This window comes from Rattus norvegicus, chromosome 15, assembly GCF_036323735.1.
Source record: "Rattus norvegicus strain BN/NHsdMcwi chromosome 15, GRCr8, whole genome shotgun sequence".
Classification (NCBI taxonomy): Eukaryota; Metazoa; Chordata; class Mammalia; order Rodentia; family Muridae; genus Rattus; species Rattus norvegicus.
In genome coordinates this window covers 27,550,015-27,565,153 of record NC_086033.1, presented here as the reverse complement: position 1 = coordinate 27,565,153, position 15,139 = coordinate 27,550,015, and the positions used below count along the sequence as shown (strand labels likewise).

Sequence of the window (15,139 nt, the reverse complement as noted above, 5' to 3'; positions counted from 1 at the left end):
ATGGTGTCTCAAAAGCATCTATAATGAAATCCAGTACCCTCTTCTGGTCCGCAGGAACAACACTATATATAATAAATAAATCTAAAACAAAAAAAAGTTTTTAAAAAGCTTCAGGAAATTATATTATTTTATATTTACCTGAAATTATGCATGGTACTCATACATATGTATAACAATATATGTATACAAATATATATACAAATGCATATATTTCATGTTGTTTACCCTCTTGTATGTTGTTTACCAGGGTGGTTCAAGTCACTCCCGAAACAATACAGACTATGACCGTTTCCTTTGGTTGACTTTCGGAGGTTGAAGGTAAGCCCCTATTTCTAAAGACATAAAATACTTAAGATACAAGACTCAGATTACTCCAGATGGATCTATTTTTGAAAGCTTCCATCCTGCAGTCTGGCTTGCATCATGCAAGCTGCCAAAGTAGGGAAGCAATACGTTCTACCCAGCTGTGACACCCATGAACCACGACAATGACCAGGACAGCAAGATATCCACGAAGGTGCAGCACAGCAAATGGCACTGAAATGCTGGTGGCCACCAATTCTGTCGAATTGGAAGCAGTAGGGAAATCATGCCTCGCCCTGGAAACTTAGCCAATGTCCCAGGAATAATGAGGCTGTGGACCTACTACCGCCACTTCCCAGGACCCGCATAACTCCTAACTTCATTCTAAGTCTTATCCTTATACCCTCAGAAAAGTGTAGCTACCACACTTCAACAAAAAAAAGCTTCTCGTGGCAAATGGAAACCATCACAGAAAAGTACACTGGACACAATGCTAAGATCAATGGGTCGTGAGGAGCTCGGTCCCAGTGGATAAGATACTCAGCACAGTTCTTGCATCTATGGACCAGGAAACATCACAGAAAAAGGGGGACAAAAAGGTTCTGAGAGCCAGGATAGCAGAAAAACTGCTCTGAGCCTGCTTCTCTTACAATGGGCTGCATACACAAGAACTGAATAGACATGCAAACTCAGAGGGGAGAAACTCTCCAGGGTCCCACCCCTAGACAAAGGACTAGAGGCGGCTAATGACTGCTGAGAGGGAGAATTAACATCTCCCAGGGGTGAGACCCAGAGAGGTTATCCAATACAAAGTGGTCAGCCCTGAAACATTTACACACAAACAATGAAAATAGACTCAGCCTGATGCATTTATATATTTATCCATACACGTATGTACACATATGGTATATATGTAACAATGAAAATTAAAGAAAAAGAGGCTATCAGTTTGAAAATGGGACTGGAAGGAAAGATGGGGAAGGTTGAAGGGGAGAAGGGGAAGTGATAGAATTATATTTCGGTTAAAATGCTTAAAATAATTAATTAATGATTAACTTGGGGCTGGAGAGATAGCTGAAGGGTAAGAGCACTGACTGCTCTTCCAGGGGTCCTGAGTTCAAATCCCAGCAACCACATGGTGGCTCACAACCATCTGTAATGGGATCCGATACCCTCTTCTGGTGTGTCTGAAGACAGCTACAGTGTACTCATATACATTAAATAAATAAATAAATAAATAAATAAATAAATAAATAAATAAATAAATATTCAACAAAAAGAAAAAATCTCAAATATCCTGATCACACAAAATCGGGTGTTGTGGTTTAAATGAGAATGGCCCCCATAGGCTCATATGTTTGAACACTTGGTCCTTTTAATGGAACTCTTTAGGAAGGATTAGGAAATGTGGCCTTGTTGAAAGAGGTGTGTCACTGGGTATGAATTATGGGGTTTCAGAAGACTCAGGCTATTCCCAGTTTCCTCTCTGCTTCATGGTTGTGTCTCAGGATGTAAACTGTCAGCCACTGCTCCAGCGCCATGTCTGCCTGCTTGTTACCATTTTTCCAGAACCACGGTCATGTTATCTATCACAGCCATAGAAAAGTTACAGGAAAAAAAACAAGAATATTCTGGTGATACAGAGTCAGGTTTAGTTCAAGAGAATTTTTAATTTCATGATATTTATGTGTGACAATAAATAAACAAACAAACAAATAAATAAATAAATAAATAGCACTCTTGAAAACAGGCCTGGTAATGCACGCCGTAAGTCCAGCACTTGGGAGCTGGAGGTAGGTGGATCTCTGAGTTTGAGAGCAGCCTGGTCTACATGGCAAGTTCCAGAACAGAACAGCCAGAGATGCAAAGAGAAACCACATCTCAAACACACACACACACACACACACACACACACACACACACACACACACACACACACCACAGTTTTTTAAAAGTCATCCTGTCATTTAATAACTGCCTCTGCCTTCTCTTCTGTCTCCTCTTCCTCTTCCTTCTCACCCTCTGACTCATCCGCCTTATCCTCCCTGACCATCTTCTACCAAATCTGTCTTGAGAGCAAAAGGAAGCCACAGATAATGAAGTCATCGAGTCCTGATAAACCCCACAGACATTGTCCCACCTGGCATTATAAAACTGGAGAAAGCTACAAAGGAAGAAAGGAAGTCTCCCAGGAGACAGATTACAGACATGAGCCCTGCCTTCTCACAGGGGTGCTGTTACAACAGTCCCACACTAGAGAGATCACACGAAGTGCCTCTGGGGAAAACAAACCAAAAACAGACCACAGCAGGGACCACCCTCAGTAACAGCCTCAATCTTCCCCGTCCACAAGCAAATGGGAGGAGAAGATCCACAGATAAATAAATCATTCAGGTTTCAGTCTCTCCGCCTGCCGCATCTTCTCCCATCCGCTCCTCACAAACGCCTGTGCTGACCCAGTGGCATGTAGAGCTCTCTCCAGCCACAGAGCATAGCCCTTCTCTCAGACTGCAACAGGACCTTCTTCCATGGATGCTGGCACCGCCTGATAAACGTCACTCACTGTCCCACACCAGCCACGGTATGTATGAGTCCCATCTTTCAAGTCATCTGGAGGCTAAACGGCTAACACAGAGGGGTTCTAAAGAGGCAGGGCTGTCCCCAACATCTATGTTTCAGATACAGGCAAAGATCAGGGCGGATCCATAAGGCACGCCTCCACTCTGTCACCTCTCAGTCTGCTCTTTATTTAACTATTGCTCATAAATTTCTTTCTGCTCTCCAACTGTGTTTCTTTCTGTGGTTAAATCACGTGACACTACCTCTCCAGCTGTTCACTGGCTACATCTTTGTATCCTTCTCCTAAGCTCTCCCTCACTAGCGACAGTTCACGGACTGCCTCCAGTGTGAGCCAGGCTCCGTGAGAGTGTCTTGGTGTCTGTGGTGGTTCTAGCTGTGCTCTTTTTTTATTATTATTGGATATTTTTTATTTACATTTAAAATGTTATTCCCTTTGCCAGTTCCTGGACCATAAGCCCCCTATCCCATGCCCCCTACTCATTCTTCTATGAGGGTATTCCACCCCCAAACACCCACCCCTTCCTGCCGCCCTGCCGTGGCATTCCCCTATACTGGGGGGGGGGGGGGGGGGGTCCAGTCTTGGCAGGACCAAGAACTTCTCCGATTGGTGACCAACAAGGCCTTCCTCTGCTACATATGCAGCTGGAGCCATGGGTCTGTCCATGTGTAGTCTTTGGGTAGTGGTTTAGTCCCTGGGACCTCTGGTTGGTTGGTATTGTTTTTCTTGTGGGGTTGCAAGACCCTTCAGCTCCTTCAATCTTTTGACTATCCTCAAACAGGGACCCCATTCTCAGTTAAATGGTTTGCTGCTAGCATTCGCCTTGGTGTTGGTCATGTTCTGGCTAAGCCTCTCAGAAGACAAATATATCAGGCTCCTGCCAGCATGCATTTCTTGGCATCAGAAATATTGTCTGGGTTTGGTGGCCCTATGTGTATGAGCTGGATTCTCGGGTGAGGAAGTCTCTGGATGGCCTTTCCTTCAGTCTCTACTCCAAACTTTTTCTTCATATTTCCTTCTATGAATATTTTTGTTCCCCCTTCTAAGAAGGACTGAAACATTTGCACTTTGGTCGTCCTTCTTCTTGAGCTTCGTGTGGTCTGTGGATTGTATCTTGGGTAATCTGAGCTTTTGGGCTAATATTCACTTGTCAGTGAATGCATACCACGTACGGGTTTTTTGTGACTGTGTTACTTCATTCAGAATGATATTTTCTAGCTCAATAAATTTGCCTATGAATTTCGTGAAGTCATTGTTGGTAGCTGAGTAGTACTCCATTGTGTAGGTGTGCCACATATTCTGGATCTATTCCTCAGTTAAAGAGCATCTGGGTTCTTTCCAGCTTCTAGCTATTATAAATAAGGCTGCTATGAATATACTGGAGCATGTGTCTTTGTTATATGTTGGAGCATCATTTAGGTATATGCCCAAGAGAGGTATAGCTGGGTCATCAGGTAGTGCAATGTCCAATTTTCTGAGGAACCTCCAGACTGATTTCCAGAGTGGTGGTACCAGCTTGCAATCCCACCAACAATGGAGGAGGGTTCCTCTTTCTCCACATCCTCCCCAGCAACTGTTGTCACCTGAGTTTTTGACCTTAGCCATTCTGACTGGTGTGAGGTAGGATCTCAGGGTTGTTTTCATTTGCATTTCCCTGATGACTAAGGATGTTGAACATTTCTTTAGGTACTTCTCAGCCATTCAATATTTCCTCAGTTGAGAATTCTTTGTTTAGCTCTGTATCTAATTTTTTTTTTTTTTTTTTTTTTTTTTTTTTGGAGCTGGGGACCAAACCCAGGGCCTTGCGCTCGCTAGGCAAGCGCTCTACCGCTGAGCTAAATCCCCAACCCCTGTATCCAATTTTTTTTTTTTTTTTTTTGGAGCTGGGGACCAAACCCAGGGCCTTGCGCTCGCTAGGCAAGCGCTCTACCGCTGAGCTAAATCCCCAACCCCTGTATCCAATTTTTTTTTTTTTTTTTTTTTGGAGCTGGGGACCGAACCCAGGGCCTTGCGCTTCCTAGGTAAGCGCTCTACCACTGAGCTAAATCCCCAGCCCCTGTATCCAATTTTTAATAGGGTTATTTGGCTCTCTGGAGTCTAACTTCTTGAGTTCTTTGTGTATATTGGATATTAGTCCTCTATCAGATGAAGAGTTGGTAAATCCTTTTCTTTTCCCAATCTGTTGGTTGCCATTTTGTCCTAATGATAGTGTCGTTTGCCTTACAGAGGTTCTGCAGTTTTATGAGGTCCCATTTCATTCTTGATCTTAGAGCATAACCCATTGTTGTTTTGTTTAAGAAATTTTTCTCAGTGCCCATGTGTTCAAGGCTCTTCCCCACGTTTTCTTCTATTAGTTTGAGTGTATCTGGTTTTATGTGGAGGTCCTTGATCCACTTGGACTTAAGCTTTGTTCAGGGCCATAAGAATGGATTGATTTGCATTCTTCTACATGCAAATCAAGTAGTTGAACCAGCACCATTTGTTGAAAATGCTGTCGTTGGATGGTTTTAGCTCCTTTATGAAAGATCAAGTGACCATAGTTGTGTGGGTTCATTTCTGGGTCTTCAATTCTATTTCACTGATCTACCTGCCTGTCTCTAGTCCAGTACCATACAGTTTTTTCACTATTGCTCTGTAATACTGCTTGAGGTCAGGGATGGTAATTCCCCCAGAAGTTCTTTTTTTGTTGAGTATAGTTGTCAATATTCTGAGTTTTTAGTTATTCCAAATGAATTTGCAAATTGCTCTTTCTCACTCTATGAAGAATTGAGTTGGAATTTTGATGGGGATTGCCTTGAATCTGTAGATTGCTTTTGGCAAAATGGCCATTTTTACTATATTAATCCCACCAATCCATGAGCATGGGAGGTCTTTCCATCTTCTGAAATCATCTTCAATTTCTTTCTTCAGAGACTTGAAGTTCTTGTCATACAGATCTTTCACTTGCTTGGTTAGAGTCACACTGCAGTATTTTATGCTATTTGTGACTATTGTGAAGGGTGTCATTTCCCTAATTTCTTTCTCAACCTGTTTATCCTTTGAGAAGAGGAAGGCTACTGATTTGTTTGAGTTAATTTTATACCCAGCCAATATGCTGAAGTTGTTTATCAGTTCTCTGGTGGAACTTTTAGGGTCACTTAAGTATACTATCATATCATCTGCAAATAGTGATATTTTAACTTCTTCCTTTCCAATTTGTATCCCTTTGACCTCCTTTTGTTGTCTAATTGCTCTGGCAAGGACTGAGTACTATATTGAATAAGTAGTGAGAGGGTGGGCAGTCTTGTCTAGTCCCTGATTTTAGTGGGATTGCTTCAAGTTTCTATTTAGTTTGAAGTTAGCTACTGGTTTGCTGTATATTGCTTTCATGATATTTAAGTATGGGCTTGAATTCCTGGTCTTTGCAAGACTTTTAAAAAGAAGGGGTGTTGAATTTTGTCAAATGCTTTCTCTGCATCTAATGAGAGGATCATATGAATTTCTTCTTTGAGTTTATTTACATAGTAGATTATGTTGCTGGATTTCAATATATTGAACCATCCCTGCATTCCTGGGATGAAGCCTACTTGATCATGATGGATGATCGTTTCAATGTGTTCTTGGATTCGGTTTGCAATAATTTCATTGAGTATTTTTGTGTCAATATTCACAAGGGAAAGTGGTCTGAAGTTCTCTTTCTTTGTTGGGTCTTTTTGTGATTTAGGTATAAGGGTAATTATGGCTTCATAGAAGGAATTGGATAGTGCTCCTTCTGTTTCTATTTTGTGGAATACTTTGGACAGTATCGAGATGAGGACCTCTATGAAGGTCTGATAGAATTCTGCACTAAACCTGTCTGGACCTAGGCTTTTTTTTTTTTTTTTTTTGGTTGAGAGACTTTTAATAACTGCTTCTATTTCTTTAGGAGTTATGGCGTTGTTTAAATGGTTTATCTGATCCTGGTTTAACTTTGATACCTGGTATCTGTCTAGAAAATTGTCTATTTCATCCAGATTTTCCAGTTTTGTTGAATATAGGCTTTTGTAGTAGGATCTGATGATTTTTTTAATTTCCTCAGATTCTGTTGTTATGTCTACCTTTTCATTTCTGATTTTGTTAATATGGATACACTCTCTGTGCCCTCTGGTTAGTCAAGCAAAGGGTTTTTCTATCTTATTGATTTTCTCAAAGAATCAGTTCCTGTTTTGGTTGATTCTTTGTTTAGTTCTTTTTGTTTCTACTTGGTTGACTTCAGCCGTAGGTTTGATTATTTCCTGCCTTCTACTCCTCTTGGGTGTGTTTGCTTCTTTTTGTTCTAGAGCTTTTACGTGTACTGTCAAGCTGTTAATGTATGCTCTCTCCAGTTTCTTTTTGGAGGCACTCAGAATTATGAGTTTTCCTCTTAACACTGCTTTCATTGTGTCCTATAAGTTTGGGTATGTTGTGCCTTCATTGTCATTAAATTCTAAAAAGTCTTTAATTTATTTCTTTCTTTGTCCTTTGACCGAGTTATCATTGAGTAGAGTGTTGTTCAACTTCCATGTGTATATGGGCTTTCTGTTGTTTTTGTTGTTATTGAAGACCAGCCTTAGTCCGTGGTGATCTGAAAGGATGCATGGGATTATTTCAGTCTTCTTGTATCTGTTGAGGCCTGTTTTGTGACTGATTATATGGTCAGTTTTGGAGAAGGTACCATGAGGTGACGAGAGGAAGGCATATTCTTTTCTTTTAGGATGAAATGTTCTATAAATATCTTTTAAATCCATCTGGTTCATAACTTCTGTTAGTTTCTCTATGTCTCTGTTTAGTTTCTGTTTCCATGATCTGTCCATTGGTAAGAGTAGGGTGTTGAAGTCTCCTACTATTATTGTGTGAGCTGCAATGTGTGCTTTGAGCTTTAGTAAGGTTTATTTTATGAATGTAGGTGCCCGTGCATTTGGAGCATAGATATTTAGAATTGAGAGTTCATCTTGGTGGATTTTTCCTTTGATGAATATGAAGTGTCCTTCCTTATCTTTTTTGATAAATTTTGGTTGAAAGTCGATTTTATTCAATATTAGAATGACTACTCCAGCTTGTTTCTTTGGACCATTTGTTTGAAAAAAAATTTCTAGCCTTTTACTCTGAGGTCATATCTGTTTTTGTCACTGGGTGTGTTTCCTGTATGCAAAAATGATGGGTCCTGTTTACATATCTAGTCAGTTAGTCTATGTCTTTTTATTGGGGAATTGAGTCCATTGATGTTAACAGATATTAAGGAATAGTGATTGTTTCCAGTTATTTTTGTTGTTAGAGGTGGAATTATGTTTGTGTGGCTATCTTCTTTTGGGCTTGTTTAAAGAAGACACTTTCTTGCTCTTTCTAGAGTTTAATTTCTCTCCTTGTGTTGGAGTTTTCCATCTATTATACTTTATAGGGCTGAATTTGGGGAAAGATATTGTGTAAATTTGATTTTGTCATGGAATATCTTGGTTTCTCCATATATGGTAATTGAGAGTTTTGCTGGATATAGTAGCCTGGGCTGGCATTTGTATTCTCTTAGGGTCTGTCTGACATCTGTCTAGGATCTTCTGAATTTCATGGCCTCTATTGAAAAGTCTGGTGTAATTCTGATAGATCTGCTTTTATATGTTACTTGACTTTTTTCCCTTACTGCTTTTAATATTCTTTCTTTATTTTGTGCTTTTGGTGTTTTGATTAGTATGTGACAGAAGGAGATTCTTTTCTGGTCCAATCTATTTGGAGTTCTTAGGCTTTTTGTATGTTCATGCGCATCTCTTTCTTTAGGTTAGGGAAGTTTTCTTCTATAATTTTGTTGAAGATATTTACTGGACCTTTAGGTTGGGAGTCTTCACTCTCTTCTATACCTATTATCCTTAGCTTTGCTCTTTTCATTGTTTCCTGGATTTCCTGGATGTTTCAGGTTAGGAGCTTTTTGCATTTTGCATTTTCTTTGACTGTTGAGTCAATGTTTTCTATGGGATCTTCTGCCCCTGAGATTCTCTCTTCTATCTTTTATTCTGTTGATGATGCTTGCATCTATGACTCCTGATTTCTTTCCCAGGTTTTCCATCTCCATGGTTGTCTCCCTTTGCTATTTCTTTATTGTTTCTATTTCCATTTTTAGATTCTGCATGGTTTTGTTCTTTCCTTCACTTATTTGGTGCTTTTTCCTGTAATTCTTTAAGGGATTTTTGTGTTTCCTCTTTAAGTGCTTCTACCTGTGTTCTCCTGTATTTCATTAAGGGAGTTATTTATTGTCCTTCCTAAAGTACTCTATCATCATCATGACATGTGATTTCAAATCTAAATCTTGCTTTTCTCGTATGATGGAGTATACAGGACTTACTGTAGTGGGAGTACTGAATTCTGATGATGTCAAGTAGCCTTGGTTTCTGCTGCTTATGTTCCTCAGGTTGTCTCTGGTGTTAGCTTGTCTAGTTGTCTCTGACAGTGGCTTGACCCTCCTGTTAGCCTGTGTGTCAGCACTCCTGTAGGCCTGTTTTCTTTCAGCCAGAACTAGGAACAAAGAGCTGCTCCTGGGTTTGTGTGTCCTGAAGCCTCCAAGTGGGTCACTTGGAGCAGAATCTGTGCTCCTTCTGTGTGGTCCTTGTCAAGCAAGTCACTTCCCCCAGCTCTACCCACAATTCCAAAGTTAGATTAAGTTAGTTGGACCTGGTTATTGTGTCAATGGATATTTTAAAGGTATAATCCAAACTAGTTACTCAGGGTTTCATATTCTTTGATTTATATATATATATATTTATTTTATTTTATGTATGAGTGTTTTCTTTGCAGATATGTCTTTGTACCACATGTGTGCCTGGTGTCCAAGAAGATCAGAACACTTTGGATCTCCTGGAGCTGGACTTAAGGACTGTTGTGAGCTGTAATTTGGGGTCTTGGAATTGAAATTAGGTCCTCTATAAGAACCACAAGTGCTCTTAACCACTGAGCCATCTCTCCAGCCCCAAGGGATTCATATATTCTTAGGGAAACTGCCAGTTTCATGTATCACACTTCATTACACATTTTCTGGTTATAAAATTCAGGAAAGGATACAAGATTGCATTAATCTTATAAATATAAAGAAAAGAAGATGGGCTTCAAGTTGATTTTCAGAAAATGGACTTTTTTTAAGGTTTTAAGGCCAGGTGTGGTAGCACATGCTTTTAATTCCAGCCCTTCATAGCAGAGGCTGGTGGAAAGCTATGCATTCCAGTCCAGCTTGGTCTACAGAGAGCGTCTCAAGAAGCCAGGGCTAAGGGCTACATAGAGAAACTCTGTTTTAAAAGACAGGAGGAAGGACTGTTCTTCATTTGAGAGATGTGTGACTAGAGTTAGAAATATAGTTTGGAACTAAACAAATTGGGAACTAGACAAAAGTCACCTGCTGAAATGCTTGTGTGTCTTTTGCCTCCTTAGAAAGTATCTTACACACTTGACACTGTTAATCTCTGAATAAATACATACTATATACATATACAAAAGTTAGATATAGATATAGTTATAGATAAAGATATATCCCAAAACTTCTAGGCTGTTTACACACTATCTGTGTTTCTTTCTATTTCTGTGATGAAACACCAGGATCGAAAGCAACTTGGTGAGGCTTACAAGTTACAGTCCATCGTTGAGCACAACAAAGGCAGAACTGAAACAGTAGCCATAGCAGAATGCTGCTTACTGGCTTGCTCCCCTAACTTGTTCTGCCTGCTTCTTATACAACCCAGAAGCATCTGTCCAGGGGTGGCACCACCCACAGTGGGCTGGGCCCTCCCACATCAATCATTAATCAAGAAAGTGCCTCACAGACATGCACACAGACCCATCTAACATTGGCAATGCATCAAATAGAATTCTCTCTTTCTAATGGCTCTAGGTTTGTCAACTTGACAAAAACTAAGCAGTACATAGAGGTTTAGGGATGCAGCTCAATCGATAGAGTACAGGACTAAAGAGTTGGAGTTCACTTTCTAGCACCACAATGTATTGGCACACTCCTGAAGTCCCAGAACTGTTAAAGCCACAACTGCAGCCAGGGTGAGGCTCCGTACTGTCACTCTCAGCATGCCTGAGGTATTCTTTCAGGAAACTCAAATTAGGTAAAGCACCATGTCTGACTTCAAGACAGAAATAATTTTTGGATGATTCAAAATGAAGCAGAGTTGAGATTTGTTTTAAGTGACGAGATTATGGAGCTAAAGAGATGCTCGATGGTTAAAACACTTGTTCTTATTGAGGACCCAGATTCAGTTCCCAGGACCCACACGGCAGCTAACAACTATCTGTAACTCCATTGCCAGAAGAACCAGTACCCTTTTCTGATCTCCAAGGGCTCCAAGCATATACCCAGTACACACACACACACACACACACACACACACACACACACACACACACACACATGCAACCAAAATACTAATGTACATAAAATAAATAAATGCAATCGTTTTAAGATAAATAAAAAGCACAGGTTAAATTTGACACACACCTTTCATCCCGGCACTCTAGAAGCTGACACAGGCAGATCTCTGTGAGTTTAAGGTCAGCCTGGTGAGCATAATGAACTGCAAGTCAACCAGAGCTACATAGAGACACTGTCTTTTTTTTTTAATTTTATGTATGCAAGTACACACTCTCTTCAGACTCAGCAGAAAACAGTTGTGAGCCACCACGTGGATGCTGGGAAGTGAACTCAGGACCTCTGGAAGAGCAGTCAGTGCTCTTAACCGCTGAGCCATCTCTCCAGCCCCAATCCTGTTCTTTCTTTTTCCTTTTTGTTTTTTCTTCTATTGGATATTTTATTTATATACCTTTCAAATGTTATCCCCTTTCCTGGTTTCCCCTTCTGCAAACCCCTATCCCATCTCCCCTCCCCAACCCTGTTCTTTCTTAACTTCACTAATCTAAATTTTCTGTTGTTGCTCTTTGACCTTGTCTTTAAAGTCTGTGTCTGTGTGTGTGTGTCTGTGTGTGTGTGTGTTCATGTTGTGTGTGTGTGTTCATGTTGTATGTATACTATGTGGAAGTCAGAGGACAGCTTTCAGGAGTCAGTTCTTGCCCTTCCACCTTTGTCAGGTGCTGTGTTGTATGGTGGCCCAGGAGCTTTAGGCAGTTCTGTTGAGAAGTGCTGTAAACACAAATGCACAGTACTACATGCACAGTACTGCATCCACAGTACTGTACTCACAGTACTTCATCCACAGTACTGTACTCACAGTACTGCATTGGACTTTCAGATGCAGATCCTGGATATTAAACTCCGATCATCAGAATTGCATAGCTTGTGCTTTAATCCAATAAGTCATCTCACAAAACTACATCTAGATTTTGAAGCAGGATAGAAACACCAATTAAAACTCTTTGAGAGATGAGAATAAGCCCAGAGGCTAGAAAGCAGCCTCCAATATCCCCTTTCACTAAGTTATATTTGTGAAAAAGGAAGTTCAGCAAAACAGAAAACTGCTGGGCAGGACAGGAGAAGCTGCATGTCCTGAACAATAGTCAGTGATTTTTACAGGTTTACAGGTTACTGGAAGTTTCCAGTGGAAAAGCCTTCATTACAAACTTCTAAAGGTGAAGAAAGTCAACAGTGTAGGTTTCTCAGGACATAGCAACTCCCTAAGCCTGCCGCCATCTTTTCAAAGCAGCTTAAAAGAGTGTGAGGGAGCACAGTTCTGTGCCAATGAGCTTTCAGAGAGCAGAGGCCCTGTCACAGCTCCACAGAACTTCCCCACCACCACCCCAGGTCTCCACAGTCTCCTTCTTCAGCTCCCCGCACTTCCGTGTCATCTGTGCTAACCCCTGCTTGTGTATTCTCCAGACCTCCCAACGATGGAAAGAGTCAACCACACACTCCTGACTGAGTTCGTCCTCACAGGAGTTCCCCGCCCTCCCAGGCTGAGGACTTTCCTGTTTGTGTACTTTTTGCTGATCTACATCCTGACTCAGCTGGGGAACATGCTCATCCTGATCACTGTCTGTGCCGACACACAGCTCCATGCGCGCCCCATGTACGTCTTCCTTGGTGCGCGCTCCGTCATCGACATGGGCATCTCTACCATCATTGTCCCCCGTCTCATGATGAACTTCACTCCAGGCATTAAGCCCATCCCGTTTGGGGGCTGTGTGGCCCAGCTTTATTTCTATCACTTCCTGGGCAGTACTGTGTGTTATCTCTACACCACAATGGCCTATGACAGGTACCTGGCCATATGCCAACCCCTGCATTACCCAGTCCTCATGTCTGCTAACCTGAGCATCTTGCTGGTGGCTGGAGCTTGGGTGGCTGGCTCAATCCATGGAGCAATCCAAGCCATTCTAACCTTCCGCTTGCCCTACTGTGGTCCCAACCAGGTAGATTACTTTTTCTGTGACATTCCCGCTGTTCTGAAACTAGCCTGTGCCGATACCACAGTCGATGAGTTGGTGACCTTTGTGGACATCGGAGTGGTGGTTGCCAGCTGTTTCTCCCTGATCCTCCTTTCCTACATCTATATCATTCGGGCCATCCTGAGGATCCGCACAGCTGATGGGAGGCGAAGGGCCTTCTCAACATGTGGAGCCCATGTAACCATGGTTACTGTGTACTATGTGCCCTGTGCCTTCATCTACCTGCGACCTGACAGTCACAGCATCCTGGATGGAGCAGCTGCTCTCTTCCCCACAGCCATCACTCCTTTCCTCAATCCCCTCATCTACACTCTGTGGAACCAGGAGGTGAAGACGGCCTTGAGGAAAATGGTAGGAAGACAAAGCACTAAGAGTGAGGTCTGAGCACCTCTTCTCTTCTGTGGAGATGCCCAGGCTTCCACTTAGTCTGATGTTTCGGTTTCAACAAGGCTCCCTGATTTTCCTCATTTGTGAAGCCAGGCACACAGATCTACACAATGAGATGGCACAGAGACGAAGGAAAAATACAACTTCCCAGCCATTCCTAGTTTCTCCTCCAGACAAACAGCTCCAGCGGCCAAAGGAGTGTCCCGCGCGACCTCGCCAACAAGAATATACGGGGACACACGAATCCTTACTGTAGCTAAACGTTTATTGAATCTTAAGGAGAGGCACCGCGCACCGGCATGGCGCGGCTTATATACACCTTAGCGCGGCGCATCCACACCTGATTGGTCGCTTACCCATGATCTCATTAGGCACGCCCCGGAGTGGGCAAAGACCTGGCACAAAGGCACTCTTGTACATGCGCACACAGTTTACTTCCTGAAAGGAAGTCGGCTGGCGCGGTGGAGGCCAGCGCCATCTTGTAATGGCAAAACAATCTCGGCCTTCCACGTGGGGCGCAGTGGAAGCCAGCGCCATCTTGTGGTGGCGAATGTTATTGCGGCCCTCTACATCTCCCCCTTATTGTTTTAATTAATAACAATAAATTATATTCTAGGCTGGTCTAGGTCCCTGTAGTTACGTCCATCTGTTGTGGCTCCTGTCTTAGGTCGTTCCTCTATGTCACAGCCTTATCCGTCGAAGGGTAACCCTATCGCCACCGGGCCCCGTGTCTTAGATTGGTCTGTGCATGAGGAAAGTTGCCCATCTCTGGATACCGCAGTGCTGTGTGACAGTTACTGTTAATGACCTAGGGCGAACTATAAAAAGAGGCCAGCCAGAAAATGAGTTAGCGGGGAAATCATGATCACCCTATCGCGTGCAATGAGAAAACCTCAGTGATGTGGAAGGGCTGATCAAAGAATCATTGAGTCTCTCTCATCCCAGTGTAATGGATCCACAGATCCATGGGGTGCAAGAGCAGAGAACTCAGATACCAACTAACTTTTGAAGATAGATAACCAAATTTTAGGGGAGGCCCCTTGTTCAATGGCCACAAGTGCTTGAGTGATAACGGCCTTGTCACATTTTTGTTGAGATCTGAGTTTGCAAACCAACCATAGCATGAACACTAATCCACAGCATAGGGCTGCACCAAACAGAGCCACTCCAGATAAGTAGTGGGCACCTCATCTGGTTCACCTCAGCTGTTACCACCAAGGGCCGTAGTCAAGCCGCTCCTATAATAAAATTTAGAATTCCCAATTGTTAGCAACTACTCCAGAAAGTTCACCCACTGTGCTTGTCTAACCATAGATTTGGGGAGGGTAACTCCAGACACTGTAGACACAATGGCTATAGCAGTAAATGGCTGCTACAATAGCAGCGAAAGTAACAAGGTCTTTCCCAGGACAGTTCAGGATCAGCCATTCTTTTCTGGAACAACCAGCAGGCAATGGAACCATGTCTGAGATCTGCATAACCAGGGCAGAGTTCCCC

General features: G+C 42.3%; 1 protein-coding gene across 1 annotated transcript; it reads left to right on the top strand.

Moving 5' to 3' along the window:
- Positions 1–12,697: 12,697 nt before the first annotated feature.
- Positions 12,698–13,639, top strand: Or10g3c (olfactory receptor family 10 subfamily G member 3C). Its single transcript, NM_001000833.1, has one exon. It carries the CDS (start codon positions 12,698–12,700, stop codon positions 13,637–13,639), a length of 942 nt encoding a protein of 313 aa, NP_001000833.1.
- The last annotated feature ends 1,500 nt before the right edge of the window (positions 13,640–15,139 follow it).